At 34.3% G+C, this 20,148-nt stretch overlaps 1 protein-coding gene across 1 annotated transcript in view; it reads left to right on the top strand.

The window, feature by feature from the left end:
- CHMP4C (charged multivesicular body protein 4C) overlaps positions 1-19,585 on the top strand; it is a 42,342-nt gene extending 22,757 nt beyond the window's left edge. Inside the window, exons 2-5 of the mRNA XM_003759674.4 lie at positions 12,492-12,669; positions 14,521-14,635; positions 17,895-18,048; positions 18,313-19,585. Coding sequence (XP_003759722.1) covers positions 12,492-12,669; positions 14,521-14,635; positions 17,895-18,048; positions 18,313-18,374 — 509 coding nt within the window. The 3' untranslated portion in view covers positions 18,375-19,585. The remainder of the gene's footprint in view (positions 1-12,491; positions 12,670-14,520; positions 14,636-17,894; positions 18,049-18,312) is intronic.
- The last annotated feature ends 563 nt before the right edge of the window (positions 19,586-20,148 follow it).

Below are 20,148 nucleotides of genomic sequence, written 5' to 3'. Positions count from 1 at the left end.
TGATTTTAAATAGATGCTACTGGTTATTTTAAGGAGAAATCTATTTATTCCTATACTCTCAAGTGTTTTTTAATAGGAATGGATGTTGGATTTTATCAAATGCTTTTTCTGCATCTATTGTGATGATCATATAGTTTTTGTTAATTTGGTTATTAATATGGACAATTATACTGACAGTTTTCCTAATATTGAACCAGCCCTGAATTCCTGGTATAAATCCTACTTTATCATGATGTATTATCCTGGGGATGTATTCTTGACCTTTTGTTTTTCCATATGAATTTTGTTGTTATTTTTTCTAGGTCATCAAAATAGTTTAGATGCTAAAAACTAGAAACTAACATCAGTTAGTCTGATTGTTATAGCACTAAATAAATAGATTAGTTTAGGTAGTATTATCATCTTTATTATATTTGCTAGCCCAATCCAAGAGCATTTAATATTTTTCCAGTTGGTTATATCAGACTTAATTTATATGGAAAGTGTTTTGTAGTTTTGCTCATAAAGTTTCTGATTTTCCCTTGGCAGATAGATTCCTAAACATTTTATACTATCAGTAATTACTTTAAATGAAATTTCTCTTTGTAACTCTGACTTGGATTTTGTTAGTGATATATAAGAATGCTGATGACATACGTGGGTTTATTTTAAAACCAGCAATTTTGCTAAATAAGTGCTACTAATTATTTTAAGGAAAAGTCCATTTTTTCCTATACTCTCAAGTGTTTTTAATAGGAATGGATGTTGGATTTTATCAAATGCTTTTTCTGCATCTATTGAGATGATCATATGTTTTTTGTTAATTTGGTTATTAACATGGCCAATTATATTGATAGTTTTCCTAATATTGGACCAGCCCTGCATTCCTGGTATAAATCCTACTTGATCATAGTGTATTATCCTGGAGATGATTTTCTGTAGTCTTTTTGCTAATATCTTATTTAAGATTTTAGCATCAGTATTCATTAGGGAGATTGGTCTATAATTTTCTTTCTCTGTTTTCAACCTACCCGGTTTAGGTATCAGTACCATGTCTGTGTCATAAAAGGAATTTGTTAGGACTCCTTCATTCCTTATTTTTTCAAATAGTTTATATAGCATTGGGGCTAATTGTTCTTTAAATGTTTGGTAGAATTCACATATATATCTATCTGGTCCTGGGGATTTTTTCTTAGGAAGTTGATTAATAGCTTGTTCTATTTCTTTTTCTGAAATGGGACTATTTAAATAATTTACTTCCTCCTCTGTTAATCTGGGAAGCCTATATTTTTGGAGCTAGTCATCCATTTCACTTAGGTTATCAAATTTATTGACATAAAGTGGGCAAAGTAACTCCTTATTATTTCTTTAATTTCCTCTTCATTGATGGAAAGTTCTCCCTTTTCTTTTTAAAACTACTAATTTGATTTTCCTCTCTCCTTTTTCTAATCAGATTTACCAAAGGTTTATCTATTTTATTGTTTTTTTCATAAAACCAATTCTTAGTTTTATTTATTAGTTCAATAGTTTTTTTACTTTCAATATTATTAATTTATCCTTTTAATTTTAGAATTTCAAGTTTAGTATTTGATTGGGAGTTTTTAATTTGTTTTTTTTTCTAGCTTTTGAAGTTGCAAGCCCAATTCACTGATCTTCTCTTTCTCTATTTTATTCAAGTAAGCCTCTAAGGATATAAAATTTCCCCTTATTACTTCTTTGGCTGCATCCCACAAATTTTGGTATGATGTCTCATCATTATTATTATCTTGAGTGAAATTACTGATTGTGTCTATAATTTGCTGTTTCACCCAATCATTCTTTAAGATGAGATTATTTAGTTTCCAATTATTTTTTGGTCTATTTATCCCTAAGTTTTTGTTAAATGTAGTTTTTATTGCATTGTGATCTGAAAAGAAAGCATTTACTATTTCTGCCTTCCTGCATTTAAATTTAAGGTCTTTATGTCCTAATATATGGTCAATTTTTGTATAGGTTCCATGAACTGCTGAGAAGAAAGTATATTCCTTACTGTCTCCATTCAGTTTTCTCCAAAGATCTATCATACCTAATTTTTCTAATATTCTATTTACCTCTTTGATTTCTTTCTTATTTATTTTGAGGTTTGATTTGTCTAATTCTGAGAGTGCAAGGTTGAGATCTCCCACTATTATAGTTTTTCTGTCTATTTCTTCTTGCAACTCTCTTAACTTCTCCTTTAGGAAGTTAGATGCTATACCACTTGGTACATTTATGTTTAGTATTGATAATTTTTCATTGTCTATGCTACCCTTTAGCAAGATATAGTTTCCTTCCTTATCTCTTTTAATTAGATCAATTTTTGCTTTTGCTTGATCTGAGATAAGGATGGCTACCCCTGCTTTTTCGACTTCACCTAAAGCATAATAGATTCTGCTCCAGTCTTTTACCTTTACTCTGTATGTATTTCCCTGTTTTAAATGTGTTTCCTGTAAATAACATATTGTATGGTTCTGACTTTTGATCCAGTCTGCTATCCACCTCCACTTAATGGGAGAGTTCATCCCATTTACATTTATGGTTAAAATGACTAATTCTGTATTTTCTGCCATCTTATTATCCCCAGATTATGCTTTTCTTTTTCTTGCCCCCCCCAAGCCTCTTTCCCAGTTTTAAACTTATGGGCCCCATTTGTATCACACTGCTCACCCTCTTTAGGATCCCCTCCCTCCCCCCTTTGAATTTCCTCCCCTTTCTTGTACCCTTCCCTTATTACACTTTTCCTTTTCCTTTTTCCTCTCCCCCTGTTTAATGAGGTGAGAGAAGATTCTTTGTAAAACAAATATGCCAATTATTTTCTCTTTGAGTCAACTCTGATGAGAGTAAGATTCATACAATGCCCCCCCCCTCTAAATTCCCTCAGATATGATAGGTTTCCTTTGCCTCTTTGTGGGATGTAGTTTCCCTCTTTTTATCCCCCCTTTCCCCTTTTTTCCAACACTATCCCCTTTCCATTTCTACTTCCCTTTTTTATGTTATATCAATAAAATCAAAGTATACAGGTAGTCTTTACATATATCCACAACAGAAATACAGTTCTCAAGAGTTCCTTTTACCTTTTCTGCTTCTCTTGAATCCTGTGTTTGGAGATCAAATTTTTTGTTTACTTCTGGTTTTTTCCTTAGAAACAAACGGAATTTACCTGTTTCATTAAATATCCATCTTCTTCCCTGAAAGAAAATGCTCAGGTTGGCTGGGTAGTTTATTCTTGGTTGCATTCTAAGTTCTTTTGCCTTTCGGAATATCAGATTCTAGGCCCTTCAATCCTTTAATGTGGAGGCAGCCAGATCTTGGGTGATCCTTATTGTGGCACCTCGGTATTTAAATTGTTTTTTTTTTTTTTTTAAATGGCTGTTTGTAATATTTTTTCCTTAATCTGATAGTTCTGAATTTTGGCCACAATATTCCTTGGAGTTTTTATTTTAGGGTCTTTTTCAGAAGGTGTTCGATGAATTCTTTCAGTGCCTATTTTATCTTCTGATTCTGTTACATCTGGACAGTTCTCTTTGATGATTTCCTGTAAAATAGTATCTAGGCTCCTTTTTTCATCATAATTTTCGGGAAGTCCAATAATCCTCAGATTATCTCTCCTAGATCTATTTTCCAGGTCTGTCATTTTCCCAAGAAAATAGTTAATGTTTTTTCTAATTTATCATTTTTTTGTTTTTGCTTGACTGATTCTTGATGTCTCAATGAATCATTGGTTTCTATTTGTTCAGTTCTGATTTTTAATGAGTTATTTTCATCATTAGCTTTTTTTACTTCTTTTTGTATATGTCCAATTGAGTTTTTAAATGAGTTGTTTTGCTCTATGGAATTTTTTTCCATTTCACGAATTTTTTTTTTTAGTGAGTTATTTTTTTTTTCCAATTCAAAAATCCAACTTTCTTGGGAATTCTTTATCTTTTCCAATTCACAAATCCTACTTTCTTGGGATTTTTTTACCTTTTCCAATTCACAAATTTTGTTTCCCTGCTCTTCCTGGGAATTCTTTACCTTTTCCAATTCACATTTCAGGAAGTTGTTACTTTTTTGCATAGCTTCTCTTTTCTTTCCCCATTTTTCTTCTAACTCTCTTTTTAGACATTTAATGGTCTCTTCTAGGAGAGCGTTATGTGATGGGGGCCAGGTAACATTCCCCTTTGGGGTATTGTCTGGAGACTGTTTGCTATTAGTTTCCTTAGAGTTGCAAACCTGCTTTCTTTCTGTATAGAAGCTATCATCGATTGTCCTTTTGATTTTTTTACTCATTTTTAAAGCCTTTAGGTTCTGCCTTCAGGGGAAGGAGGTTACCAGCTTTCTCTGCAAAGCAGGGATAAACTGGTTGCAAAGAGGAGCGAGGTATGGGAGTGCTCTGGGAAAAAGTACCCCCCCATCCCCACCCCTCCATTGGAAGTGATTCAGACCTGGTTAGCACTGGCCCAAGCTGCAGAAGTGCCCAGTGAAGAACCCCCACTGTGCAGATTAGCAACTGCCCTGAGGCTAGACGCTGAGCAGTGAAAGTGTCACTACCCCAGGCCAAAGCCCAATGGGGAGCTGTAGGTATTAGCAGGTGACCAGCAAGTAGTCCCTCAGGGACTAGAAGTGTCTCTGTCCAGGGAAGCACAGTCACACTGCAGAAGTTCTATTGCCCCAGGCCGAGCCCCCCTGCTGTGCAGGTTCATAACTTCCCTGAGCAAGCCCATACTATGGTATGTGGCTGCAGAGCTGTGTTATGGTCTGCTCTGGGTCCTTCACTTTCTGTTTTGGATGGGTGTAGCCAGATCCTGTTAGGTTCTGGCGTTTTTTAGGGTACTTTCTGCCTTTGGATTTAATTTCACTGCTGATCTGCTGTTTTGCAACCAAGGCAGAGCAATCAGCCTATGCCAGAGTCGCTTCTGTAATTTTCTAACTGCAGAGGTGCACCCCCTTTTCCATCAGTTCTGTTTGCTAGCCTTTCCTATTTCCCTTCCTGCACTGGTCTGTTCCCTCCCCTCAGGACAAAACTTTCCTGGCGATCTTCTAGATTATCTTTGGCTGGTGAGTTGTACTTCTAATCCTCATGGGTTTTACCAGTCTAGTGCTATTTTTGAGGCTGAATTTAATAATTGGTCGTGAGGTTATGAGAGGAGCTTAGAAAGTCGCATGTGCCTTCTCCGCCATCTTGGCTCTGCCTCCAATCCAGCTATTCTTGAGAGCAATTTAGAATTATACCCAAAGGGCTATAAAACTTGTGCATACCCTTTGATCCAGCAGGGTCACTCCTGGGACTGTATCCAAAAGAGATCACGAAAGAGGCAAAAATATTTGTAGCAACAATGTTTGTGGTGGCAAAGAATTGGAAAATAAGTGGATGTCCTTCAATTGAGGAATGGTTGAATAAGTTATGGTATATAAATGTAATGGGACACTATTGTTCTATAAGAGATGATGAACAGACTGATTTCAGAAAATCCTGTGAAGAGTTACATGAACTGATACTAAATGAAATGAGAAACAGGAGATCATTGTTTACAGCAACAGCAAGATTATGTGATGATCAACTTTGATAGATTTAACTCTTCTCATCAATTCAGTGATCCAAGGCAATTCCAATAACTTTTGAATGGAAAATTTTATCTGCATCCAGAGAAAGAATGAAGGAGCCTGAATGTGAATTAAAACACACTAAAATATTTTTTTTTCTTTCTTGTGATTTTTCTTTTTTGTTCTTATTTTTATTTCCCAACAAGACTCAGGAAATATGTTAAAAATGAATGTACATGCATAACCTATATGAAATTGCTTACTAGCATGATGAGGGGGAAGAGGAGAAAAAAATTCAGAACTCAAAATCTTAGAAAAATGAATATTGAAAACCATCTTTACATGTAATTAAAAAATAATAAAATATTAAAATAAAAAATCAAATGAGAAAAAAAAATTGTACAATATGAGAAGGCATGGAGAGAAGGCGATCTGCACCAATGGAGGGAGTGCCCATATTATCCATAGATCCTTTGATACATTAAAGTGAATTTCTGTTATGTTATGACATAAGAATCCTTGGTACTTCTGTTATGCTGGACATTAAAATATACCTTTGCTCTTATCTCTGATAAATTATGCCAGAATATTTTTTGGGGGGTTGGGAGAGGAGGGGGAAGTGCTCACTGAAATAAAAAAACCAAGTATCATCCAGGCAAACGATTTCTTTAACAGTGCATGCAGTTTTCAAAACAAACTTCTGGGTTCAAACTTCTTGGGCAAGAACCCAGAACTTTTGTCTTTTCCTAGTTAACATGGTTTTCAGGGAATGAAAAACAAGATGAAAGAATTAAAGTACTGATTTCTTATTGGAGGAGACAATTGGGAAATAATTAGGTAAAGATGAGAGATGACTGGAGGGAATTGGGAGACAATCAGAAGACCCTGAGGAGTGAGAGAAATTAATATTATACTATCATACTAAGAATTGAACCATTATAGGGTTTCCAATAATGCTGCCACTGCAAACATATTTGGTTGCTGTGGCCTCTGTTATGACTGAAAATTTCAGCTCTCCCTTCTGCTCTGGAACCAAAACTAGAGATTCTGTTCTTCCCCAGCAGGGTCCCCTTCCCTCTTCTACATGTGCTTGCACCTTCTCACTGACACAGTTGAGGACTGTATCCTATCAGTACAAATGGACCAGGCATCCCACAACAGCAGAGCGTCCTTCAATCTGCCCTTACTCAGCTGTCCAATCCCCATAGTCTATGAAGTAAAAAGTTCTGAAGCTGAAGCTGCCTCCTGACCCAGCTGCTCCTCTTCCTCCAACCAGACTTCCTGTTTGTTGATTTAGCAGAGTCTCCTGAAAGTATTTGGACTTCACTTGGGCCAGACTTCCCAAGGTTCTCCCAAATTATCTTAGGAGGACAACTATTTTATCCCAACTTTTTTTCTTTAATAGTATTTTATGTTTTCTCCCATTTTCAAGAAAATTTTTAGTAGTAATTTTTATGAGATTTTGAGTACTAAGTTTTTTCCCCTCTCTCCCTTCCTTTCCTTATTCTGAAAATGGTAGGCATTTTGATTTAGTTTATGCATGCGCTATCATGTAAAAATATTTCCATATTACTCAGAATTGTGAAAAAAAAAAGAGAAACAGATAAAGAGAGAGGAAAGTCATAATAAAGAATAAAATGAGAAAATATGCTTTATTCTATATAAAGAGTCCATCAGTTGGTTTTTTTTTTTTTTAAATCAGGTTATGGATAGCATTTCCTTTCATGAGTCCTTTGTACTTGTCTTGAATCTTTTGTGTTTCTGAGAAGAGTTGGGTTGGTCACAGCTGATCATCACACTATATTGCTGATATTGTACACAATATCTTCCTGGTTCTGCTCATTTCACTTAGCATCAGTTCATACAAGTCTTTTTAGGTTTTTCTGAAGTCAGCCTGTTCATTATTTCTTATTGTACAATAGTATTCCATTACATTCATATACCATAGCTTGTTTAGCCGTTCCCCAATTGATGGGCATCCCCTCAATTTCCAAAATTTACCACCATGAAAAGCACTGTTATCAATATTTTTGCACACATAGGTCCTTTACTCCTTTTTAAGTGTTTTCTTGGGGTATAGACATAATAGTAGTATTTCTGAGTCAAAGAGTATGCACAGTTTACATAAAGTTTTAATTATTTCTACTGCATAAAATTTAATTTGAGATGATATTTTATCTTATTTGTTGGAGAAATTCGGAGAACCCAGTGTTTTCTGTCTTATTTCACTATTTTTCCAAAATCCTCTCCATTTTTTTTTCTGTTTTATGATTTTATACTGATTGTGCCCTATCTTTCTAAGACTCTCTTCCTTCTCATCTGGGTCTCTTGAAATTCCTAGTTTCCTCCAGTTGAGCACCACCCGGTGTTTGACACAGATATTGCATTTCTTTTCTAGACAATTGCTGCAGTGAAGTGCTGCTTTTCTGTTAAGCTTAAAGAAAGGAAGCTTATAGATATGGACTACTGTATTTACACTGCAATGCCTTTATTGCTGAACATGACATGACACAAAATATCAAAGATGCAAATATGGAAATTTAATTAATAAGCAAAAAGTTCTGTGGCAAATGTTTAGAAAGAATGGAAAATTAAAAGATTTTAAGCTCATTCAAGCACCAGAAATTTCACCATAGTCTGTCTTTGTAGTAAATCAAAATATTTGTCATTGAAATACATTTTTTTTCTCTCTGCTAGAGGTTTATAAATATAAACTGACATGCTCTTAATATAGTTCTGTTTTCTAGATTCACGCATAAGTATAAGTATTCTATTTATAGAAGAATAGATTTGTAGATTATTATAATTTATGAAGTTATAATTTAGTTTATATTACTGGCTTTCCATTTTAAGTTGTCAGGTTTTTTGTTTGTTTGTTTGTTTGTTTGTGCCACACAAGGAAGTCTTAAAGTTTCCAAATTGCATTTTGTTATAGATAGATCAGAGACAGTTTCTTGTTCTTATGTTTACCGTGGGCTTTTGTGTAATCTGATATAAAGAATTCTGGAAAAGACTTACTTGTCTCAGAATATTTCTCATATCAGCTTTCTTCCTTTGCTTAAAATCTTTGAATTACTGATTTGATTAGTTTTAGTTTGTTAAAATATAAGTATTACATAATAGCTAACATTTATATAGTACATTATATACATATAGTATTTCATTTGATCCTCACATCAAATTCATGAGTGAGTAGGTATTATTACAGATGAGGGAAGTGAGATTGAAGAGTAAATAACGTGACTAAAATTGGCAAAAACAAGGTCTAGAGGGAATGGTATACAATACCATTAAATTTTGATAGGGCAAAGGTGGTCCAAAAGGACATGGGACATTCATTATTGGGGAGAGCAGATCTCAAGAGAGTGGAATGACAGAAGCTCCAGAGTAGTGAGGGTTCAGCTTTAGGGTTTCAAGGAAGTGGAAGGAAGAAAGGGTAAAAAAAAAGGAGCATCCTTGAAGATTGACTTTTTCAACATCATAAATTGTCTCATAGGCTTCTCATTCCATCTTTATTATGTAGATTCTTGTTAGTTTCAATCGAAAGATAAATGATCCTCTGTTAGATACTACAGAGGAAATTCTTGAAGGGGTGGAAGGTTAAGCTAGATAAATAGATAACTTCTAAGGTCCTTTATAATACTAAGATCTTGTGATTCTATGTATCCATTTTCTGATTTTTATATAAATATGCTCAATATTTATATAAGTATATTTATTTATATTTATCCTTTTAAATATCTATTCTAGAATCTTGGATCAATGTATTATTGTTTGTAAATATATAAAAGATATAGGTCTGGATTTTATCTGAATGGAATCTAGAATATATCCTAGAAAGAATTTTTTTTTGGGGGGGGGGGGAGAAAAGGGTGCATCTTTTTTTTTTGTTTGTTTGTTTTTAATACAATATCTATATTTCTTACCTAAGTCAATGTGGTAATCTTTTTTTTTAAGTTCAACTTTTTGTTATTTTATTTTTATTTTTCCCAGTTATATGTAAAAACATTTTTTTATTATACATGTACTTTCATTTTTTACATGTTAACATTTGTTTCATGTTGGGAGAGAAAAATCAAAACACAAAGGAAAAACCACAAGACAAAAAGGTTAAGATAGTATGTGTTGATCTATATTCAGTTTCCATAGTTGGATGGATGCATTTCCATAGTTGGATGCATCTGGATGCAGATGGTGTTTTCCATCCAAAATTTATTGGAATTGCCTTTGATCACTGAATCCCTGAGAAGAACCAAGTCTAATCATAATTGGTCTCAATGTGATAATCTTAAAAACCTCTGATTTTGGTGACCTAAATTTCCTTGCAACAAGCTATCTTTGTTTTGGAAATGTCCCTTTCTCCTGACTTCTCAATTTTCTGGAAACTTCTTTGCCTGGAACCTTCCATGTTAGCAACTTTTAATTTTCTAATCCATCTCATTTAACTGGAACCTTGTGCCTGACATCAGAGATAAAAGAACAATTGCTCTAGGGTAAAATCCCACAAATCTCTACAAAGTATTTGAATTTTCTCAGCATTCCCTAATTGTTGTTGTTGTTGTTGTTTTTTCTGGAATAATAATTTGGGAGAGAGCAAGAACATGGTGTTATAATACACAAACTTCACCTCTTGCAGGACCATTGACCATCCCTAGTTGTAGCTCTCCCCTGTTCCAGTTTGTGTCAGCTGATGCTGTAATTGTAATGTTCTTAAATATAATGTTCTCTAGGAGCAGGTTTCTTGGGGGGCTTCTGGGAGCAGCCTTCGTTTCAGTTCAGTGTAATCACCCCAAATGCAGCCAGGGATTAAAGTCCAAATCCTTTATTGTTTCCTTCAAAATAACCCGGTTAGCTTTCTTAGAGGCCTATCTCTCTCCTTGGTTCTGAGAGCTCTTACTGCTAGTCCTTTGTCTCTTCCAGCTTCAGCTTCTAGCTCACTCTGAATCCAAAGCGTTCAGCCAGTACAAAGGTGGGAAATGGAATGAATCTGACTCTGTCTCCGAGAGTGGGCTTGTGGGCTTCTGTGTTAGACTTGTGAATCTCCTCAACTGAATCCTGACTTGTGAATCTCCCGAAGTGCATCCTTGTTGAGGCTCCTAGCTTATATATGCTCTCTTAAAGGTGTGAAAGGTGTGAACTCTAATAAGTACTAAATATATAAGTATTGTCTCTATCAATTCCAGTGACTTAGCACCTTGTAAGAATTCTAATAATAGTTGATGGGTCAGGTGCTGCTTTAGGTGTACTTTTTGTGACAGCACCAAGGTGGCACAGTGGAGAGAAAACTGGGTTTGAAGCCAGAAAGTCCTGAATTTTTAGATCCTTATTAACGCTGTGATCTTGGCAAGTCACTTAATTTCTGCCTGCTTCAATTTTGTCATCTCTAAAATGGGAATAATAACAAATAGCACCCAACTCCCAGGGTTGTTGTGAGGATAAAATAAAATATTATTTGTAAAGAACTTTGTAAACCTTAAGTAAGTATTATATAAATTCTATTGCTATTATTATTATGTTTTTTTTTTCCTGAAGCAATTAGGGTTAAGTGACTTGCCCAGGATCACACAGCGAGGAAGTGCTAAGTGTCTGAGACCAGATTTGAACTCAGGTTCTCCTGACTTAAGGGCTGGTGCTCTATCCTCTGCACCATCTAACTGCCCTGATTGTTATTATGTTCTATGATTATATATATGTTATATCCTATCATTATTATAGTCTAACTAGGAGGTAGGATTTTGCACTTGAAATTCAAAATACCTAGACTCAAATTCTGTCCAAGAGACTGTGACCTTGGACAAGTTACAAGACTAAGGGCACTTAGTCTTACTGTGCTTCAATCTCCCTCATGTGTAAAAGAAAAGGGTTGAATTTTATGACCACTAAGGATTCTTATGGCTTTAAACCTTGGATCCTTCTCTGTATCTGTAGTCTTGGATATATCCAGTTAAACCATAAAGGCTTCAAAAAAAAAATCAAGACTGATTTTCTTGGGTTAGGGAAGTACCAATGAAGAAAATCATCCCAATAATAACAATAAAAAACAACAAAAAGCTTTTATTTGGCTCATCTAAGGAAAGTATTCTTTGGAATCTACAGATTCCAAGTTTATAAGCTTGTCTGTTGTCTAAATACTAATCTAGCTAATTTCAGCGAAGCTAAACATTGGCTATCAGGTGATAACATTTTTTGGTTTTAGCAACTCAACAAAGATGGTCTACTAAGGCAAAGGAGGGTTGTAATAAGCATTTGTGGAGGGAATATGCATATTAATAGAACCAAGATAAAGTCTATGAGCTATGAAGTGTCTTTTCCATTGGATCTTTTATGGAAAAAAATACTTGCTCCCTCATGTTTTTTATTTGCTAGTTCTTTGCAAGAATAACATGAATGAAGGCAGGGACAAAAAGGAAGCATGGTGTGGTGCAAAGAGTGCTGGGTTTGAACCTCAGCAATAGCATTTACATTATCTGAGATGAGTCATTAACTTTTTTGAGCCTCAATGTCCTCATCTGCAAAATTACTGAATTATACTAGATGATGTCTAAGGCACTTTCCAACTCTAAATCTATAGTTCTGTGAAATGGAGGAATATTGTGAGAGGTGTAGTAAATAAGAGATCCAGTCTCAAAAGTAGAGACATGACTCCAGTCCTGCTTTTGACATACTATGTGATCCTGGGTGGGTCACATCACCTTCAGTTTCCTACGTAACTCTGTATTGGAGAGTCCTGACTTGCACTGATAGATTGAATTTCCTTATCTGAGAATCCCATATCCCAATATATCAACAATTCTAGTCCCTTTCCCTTCGAAATAGAAGTTATGGTGAAAAGTTCAGTTTTTTTCCCCAAATGTCTTCATAATCTGATTGCTAAATCCACCATGCTAAGCACTGGGTAAGCACTCAATCCAAAGTTCTTGAATGGATAAATCCACTTCTGACTTTCTAAATTTGACTTTTTATTTACCTAGCGGCATTACAGGCACTAAAGAGAAAGAAGAGGCTTGAGAAACACTTAACTCAGATTGATGGCACACTTTCCACCATTGAGTTCCAGAGAGAAGCCCTGGAAAATTCCCATACCAACACAGAAGTGTTGAGGAACATGGGCTTTGCTGCAAAAGCTATGAAAGCAGTTCATGAAAATATGTGAGTGGTTTTGAATTTCTTTCCCAGCTAGCATTCCCTCCTCTGGAAATTATTCTTAGGGAGGAACAAATGGCTAACTTCAAGCAGAATGGATTACATCTGTGCTGAGGTGATCTGGCATATTTTCCAATAAACCCAATGCAGTATATCCTGAATTGAATACTTTATTAGGAGGGGGAAATAGCAGATTTCAGAGCTCCCATTATGCCTCAATGGGTTAGAAAGTTGCCTAGTGTATGGTATTATTTCAGAAGCCAGGAATATTCTACAATATGGTTTCCTTTTTGCTAAAAGAAATTACTTTGAGCAATGGGAAGTGGGGAGAGAAACATTTTGTGATTACAGGTAAGCTTTAACATCTAAATATTGAAAAAAGAAACACACACACATTTAACTTCATACTAGGATATATATGAGTGATATCCTTTTTTTCAGAGCATATTTTGATGGAGAGGAAAGCTAGAGAGAGTCCAGAGTAAAAATAAACTTAGATTACCTTAGAGAAGATACTTCTGGTACCACAAAGTAGGAGAAGAGGAGAGAAAAGGGAAGGCTGGGATCTGCCCATGATTAGACATGATAACTTCTTTAACAATCAGTTTGACTTGCCATTTTGACAATCATGGAGAAAACATTCTACTTATTTATCAAAGTCAGAATCCTCTAATGACATTAGGACATTAGTGCATGCTTTATTCTAAAATAGATACAATAATTAGAAGCTAAATATTGCAATTATAGACAACAGCTAACTTCCATTCCTTCCCTGACAATGTCCAAATTTAGTATTGCCCTAGCTTGCCCTGTATATTTTAATTCATTTCCTGAGTCAAATATTATCCCCTTCCTGCCTCCTCCCATGCTTCCATGGTTATTCCCAAACATTTTATAACTTTGAGATCAGAAGAATAATAATTTCCCTTTAACATACAGTTAATTGATTTAAAAAATCCTTAGACCTATTCAGGTTTGCCAAGTACATGATTTACATCTAGGGTTATGTAGAATTAATTTGGTAGCCATACCATTTAGATAATTGTCAAGCTTCAGGTTGTCAAGTCCCTTGTAGGGGAGCTAGTGACTTGAAAGCTCTTAACATATAATGTGTCCTGATCCACATATAGTATTATGAATGCTGAGATCATTCAGAGATCATCAGATCTCAAAGATCCAAAGCTGGCCTCTCTTTAGCATCTGTAGTAAACTTACCAGTGGCATTGTGACTACTAAGAGGCCTATACAATTAATTAAGGTAACTGAGTGATCGTTATCTTGTCGAGGACATTTCTTGCACTCTTGCATCTGTTTCTATTAGTAGATGCTTCCTGGTAATGACTATAAGAACTGCCACTCATGATGTCACTTAAGTGGAATGGTACTTGGTAACCTATAGCAATAGTCCTCAACCCCCTTCCCTCCCCCCAAAAACTGAATTCTCCAAATGATGTTATGTCATAAAAGATTCATATTTAATTTCTCTGCTTTTTCTTTTCAACCAAACTAAAGAAAGGGTTTCTTGCCTTGTGTTAACTATAAAATAAAATGATCTTTATCATAAAAAGTTTTCTTTTTTTCCTTTCTTAAATCCTTATATGAACTCATTCCCTAAATGCAGAGGCCATTTGGGAGGATTTATTGTTCAGGCAGAGTTTTTCTTTTATAATTCAAATATTTTAAAAAGTTGGTTTTATAAAAGTTAACATTATTTATATGCTCTTACCACAGCAGAGATATCAAAATATCAAAGACTTTAGAGTAAATGGGTTCATTTTTTTCATGTAGAGTTATGTTTAAATTCATAATTTTAAATTGAAAAGTCAAAATATTTCAATAAAAAAATTATTTCCCTAGGGACATTAACAAAATAGATGATCTGATGCAAGAGATTACAGAACAGCAGGATATCGCCCAGGAAATCTCAGAAGCATTTTCTCAGCGAGTTGGATTTGGTGACGATTTTGATGAGGTTAGTAACACAACAAAATGAAAATTACAGCTGAATCCATTGTAAATGTCAATGGCTTCAAAAGTTCCATCATCTGAAACCTTTTTAACATTCAAAATATGCAAATGATTTCTGATTTAAATTATTTATCAATTCAACATACTTTTAATTTTCTTTTTTGGACTAGACTTGGAATTTCATTGGTAAAAAGAACTCTGAATACAAGAACTCCTTCTACTAATGCAGATGGGTACCTGCTTTGTAACTTAGAGTCTTAGAGAATTTCCTAAAGCACTGTGAAATTAAGTGATTTGCTTCTCCATATTCAATGACATGGCTTGCCCACACAGCCAGTACATGTCAGAGGCAGATGATGAGCCCAGATTAATTGACTCTGAAATGAAATCTTTGCCTTTTATGCCTTATTATGTTAAATCAACATATTTCTATAGATTTATTTTGCAAGTAAGAGAGAAAAAAAAAACAATCTCAGGGAGTATTTTATTTAAAAGAAAAAAAAATATTTTGGCAAACAGCCAAATTAAGTTTTTGACTCTTAAAATCAGGGCAAATCAGGATGTGATTATGTAAATAAATTAAGGACTTTTAGTAAATGAAATCTAAGTAACTCCATTAAGGGGAAAGGAGTACTTTAACATTTGGGCAAAACACAATGCACATTAGATCACTCTACAAAGAGGAGACTCAAGAGTTAAAGAACATCATGAATTGGAGAGTTAAGCTATTATTTCTTAGACTGAAACAAAATAAATGTGGCATGGCATTATTAACGAACATGTTCCATTAAAACTAATTAGTATAAAAACACAAATGATAATTAGAAATGGTAGTGTCCCTATAGTATAAAATTTCACTTATTCTGTTCCAAATACACATGTATTGTGTACACACACATACTTCAATGCCATATATACATATGTCTATATGTGTATATATTTGTGTGTATGTGTGTGTGTGTGTGTGTGTGTGTGTACTATAGTATCTCTGTGTGTGTGTGTGTGTGTGTGTGTGTGTGTGTGTGTGCTATAGTGTCTCCAGAAGTCCGAGATAAATTGAAGGTATCTTAGAAGGAAGAATCTAGGACTAAGGAGAAGGACTGTGAAAGGCTTCTTGCTGAAGGCTGACTTTAGCTGAGACTTGAAGGAAGCCTGAGAAGCCAAGAAATGGAGAAGAGGAAGGAAAGGAAATCAAGAAATAGATACTGTAGAGTCTGTATTGGGTACATTGTCAAAGCCACAGATCATTAAAGCATTGATGTAATTTTTGATGGAAAAAAATAGTAACTCTTCTGCTTTTTCTTACATGTTTTGTCTGTGGTTCATCCATATGCCATTTGCAGTAACACTATCAAAACATGTAGGCTCCAGTATTTCACCAATGTCTATACCATTTTATATTTTATTCCTTTTTAAACAAAAGGCTTTTTTTCCCCAAATAACCATTCAAGTAGATATGTGTTTGAAGTTTTGGCTGAAATCAGTGTGTTTTGGATTAGATCAGGGACATTTCAGAAGGATTTATTTCATTAGGTTAAATGGATTAGATCTAGGACATTATGCTTCCCTAAGGATACTGAAATTCTTTGATAACATATTTAGATCAAACTTATAATCTCATTGTAGGGTAGGGTTCTTAAACTGGAATACATGACCTTGCTTTTGAAACCATTTTAACAAATAAAATGTTATTTTCTTTTTCTAATAGTATATTTTATTTTCTTAATTCTAATAGTATATATTTTTTCCAATTACATGTAAAGATAGTTTTCAACATTCGTTTTTATAAGACATTTGAGTTCCAATTTTTCCCCCTCCTCCCCTTACCTCCCTTCTCCCCATGACAACAAGTAATCTTCTGTAATTATATATGCACAATTATTTTTTAATATATTTCTATATGAGTCATGTTGGGAAAGAAAAATTAGAAAAGGGGAAAATCACATAAAGCAGAAACAAAACCAAACTAAAAAGAAGGTGAAAATAGTATACTTTGATCTGCATTCAGTCTCCATTATTCTTTCTTTCAATGTAGATGACATTTTCCCACCCAAAGTCTATTGGAATTGTCTTGGATCACTGTATTGCTGAGAAGAGCTAAGACTATCATAGCTGATCATCACAAAATCTTGCTGTTACCATGCAAAATTTAATAACTTTATTTTGATATAATTGATTTCCTTTGCAATTACATGCATTTTATTCTATACATTTAAAAACATGACTTTGAAAAGGGTCCGTAGATTTCTCCAGACTGCAAGTCTGAAGTCCATTTAAGTCTGACAGTCCTTAGGCTATTTAAAACCTTTATTAAAAGAACACACACTTAAGAGTTAACCCTGTTTCTCAGAGTGCATTAGGATTACTTTATGTCATATTGGCCATTAGTAGAAGGAAAAAACTCTAGACTGAACTGTACCGAGCTGAAGTTCATGGTTAGAACTATATTAACATTGTAGATATAGCTAGTTGAACAACATTTTTTCCCTGGACATATAATACTTTGTACCACCATCCTTTGCTCTACCTTCTGTAGTTTCAAACAGACTCACCCAAAATACAAATATTGTGTTACATACATTATGATGAAGATAAATGTATCATTAGTTTCGGAAGATAATAGGGAACATTCATAGAGCTCATATCTAATCCTTATAACAACCTTATGAAATCATCAGGGAAGACATTATTAGCTCCATTTTTCAAGTAAAGAAAGAGGAGAGATAATTTGGTCATGTTACTATGTCAGACAAGATTTGAGCCTGTCTTTGTGATTTTAAGTTGTGAGCTCCTTGAGAACAGACTGTTTTTTTTTTCTTTGTATCCCTAGTACTTAACAACGCAGCTGCTTGCACATAGATAATGCTTGTGGATTTGACTCGACTTTTCCATTCTGCAAATAGCAGGCCTGCAATAATTGTTTCTTCTAAATAGAAGGTTAGAGTAGTCCACTGAACAAATTAGCAGGCAGGTGCAAACTCTTTCCATAACCTAGTGAGCTTCTCTGTTCCTCTAGCATGAATGATTTGAATGGCTGTTTACTGGAGTATCATAAGATTAACCACATCAAATTTGCAAAACCACAAAATATTCATTTTAATTATTGTTCAATGTTGTAAGAAGAGTTTCATTTTAAAATAAAAATTCCATCTCATTGAATTTTCACATATCAATTTAGAAAGCAGATGTTCCTGCTATTGTATTTGATCCAATCCACTTCTTGAGACATTAAATCTGCTATTCTTTGTTTCACTTGGGCTTAGGATGAACTGATGGCAGAACTTGAAGAATTGGAGCAGGAGGAATTAAATAAGAAGATGACAAATGTCAGACTTCCAAATGTGCCCTCAACCTCACTGCCATCACACCCTGGTAGGCTGCCAAATGTACCATCTACTTCACATCGATCTCGAGCAGGTAATCTTCTAGCAAAACTCTTGGGAATTAATTGGTTTCCTAAGAAATACCACCTTTCCCATATTTACCTATGCTAAACATATTCCATTGTAAAGGACTGGAAATTATTTAAAGATTGACAAGTATCTAAATAACTAATAAGCTTTTTTTGAACATAATGTACTTAAAATTTTTTTGTGTGGTTTTTTTTGCATCCTTGCAGCAGTGTATCAATCGCTGATTTACATCTTTTTTTTTTTTTTTTTTTTTTTTTTTTAACTATAGCATCTTCCAGGAGAAAAGAAGATGAAGATGACATAAAACAGCTGGCAGCTTGGGCTTCTTAAGGCCAAACTATAAAAAATGTTTTGAATGGAGTTTGGTTAACACACACCTACACTCTCTCTCCTCCCCATATACATATTGAGGTCTATAATAAATAGATTATTTTTCATTGTTTTAGGCCTTATTTGCTAAAAATTCTGTTCATGAACCTCTGACATGCAGGAATCCACATACTTCAATTGAGGAGTGGAAATGGTAGAAGCCATTTAACAGTTTGCAAGTAGCTTAAGAGTATATGTACATATGCATATGTGTGTGGCACTTATCAGTACACTCATATGTATGTATTTGAAGTATCTACTAAAAGAAGTCTGGGGTATGGTAATCTTTAGAAGAGGGGGTACATCCTTGATCAAATTCCAATATATACTAATTACGCTTGAGTGTTTCAGTTTAGAAACTTAAAGGTTCTTTAAATTGACTTTTAATGTCATTTATGTTTTTAATTAGGCAAAATATATAATGGTCAAGATTATTAACAGTGATTGCTGTTGGGCCAGGTTTTCAAGTGTATGATTTAGAATTGGGAGGCTGCATTAATATTTGCAGTCTGTTTGGACACAGGATATTTGCAGTCTGTTTGGACACATTATTGTTTCAGTGTACTCAGTTTAGTGATTCTCATTCTTTTTCAGTTCTTATTGGATTCATGCTTGTAAATTTGTTTCAGAATTATAACATAGTCCTTGTAAATATATGTAAGGGTAAATCTATAGAAATAAAAATTACTTGTAAAAATAATATATTAGACTTAATGATTTTTATTTTTAAAGTTATCAATGTGTTATAACCAACGTAGTAAGTGAAAAATGCTATTCTAGATGTGATTGTATCATTAACAGAATTTGTCTAGCAATATTCCTTCATATTTGTGTAATATCAATGAGTTAATTTGTACTTATGAAGATTTAAACATTGAAAAAGTGAAGCTATATCTCTTCTCCCTTTTATCCCTATTAGCACACAAGCAGATGTTCTACAGTCTAAATCATATCCTCATTCACAAAAGTTTCATATTATACAAATCTTTTTGACAAACTACTTAGAAACCTTCAACTATGCTTCATTTTAAAAAAAAATATTGAGTAAATATACAAAACACTATGTTAGGTGTGGGGATGTACAAAATCTAAATAAAATGTGGCCCCTGGAATTTATAGACTGGTAAATAGAGAGGGGATTAAGTGGTATAGTGAATAAAGTGTCAGTCTGAAGTCAGGAAGACAAAAAAATCTGCATTCAGACACTTACTACCTGTATGACCCTGAGCAAGTCACTTAATCTTGTTTACCTCAGTTTCCTTATCTGCAAAATGAGCTAGAGAAGGAAATGGCAAACCATTCCAGTATCCTTGCCAAGAAAACTCTTAAGTAAGGTCATGCAGCATTGAACATGATTGAAATGATTGAACTATAAAGTGGAAATGACACAGAAAGGAGTTAACTGTGAGATAGAATACTACATGATTTAATGCATTAAGTACATATAGGGGTATGAAAGCCAAGTTCTAAGTCCTGAAAGAGAATAAAGTTGCTGACTGATTGGAGATATCAAAGAAGTCTCCATGGAGAAAATAGACTTAAGTATTATGTGACTGTTGTTGGCAATTGCTTGTGGAACAGGCAAATATACCCTGTAGAGAGAAGCCCTGGCAAGGAAGCCCATTGCCTTTTTACTTCAGGTATCTCACCTTCAGTTTGCATTTTTGGGGAAACATAGCTAAGATGTAGAATAGTAAGTTTCTCTGAGGCCCTCCAGTCCAGCTCTTCTGGCTTT

Source organism: Sarcophilus harrisii, chromosome 1 (genome assembly GCF_902635505.1).
Source record: "Sarcophilus harrisii chromosome 1, mSarHar1.11, whole genome shotgun sequence".
In the NCBI taxonomy this organism is placed as follows: Eukaryota; Metazoa; Chordata; class Mammalia; order Dasyuromorphia; family Dasyuridae; genus Sarcophilus; species Sarcophilus harrisii.
The sequence above is the reverse complement of the archived record's forward strand: the minus strand, read 5'-3'. Positions and strand labels throughout refer to the sequence as shown.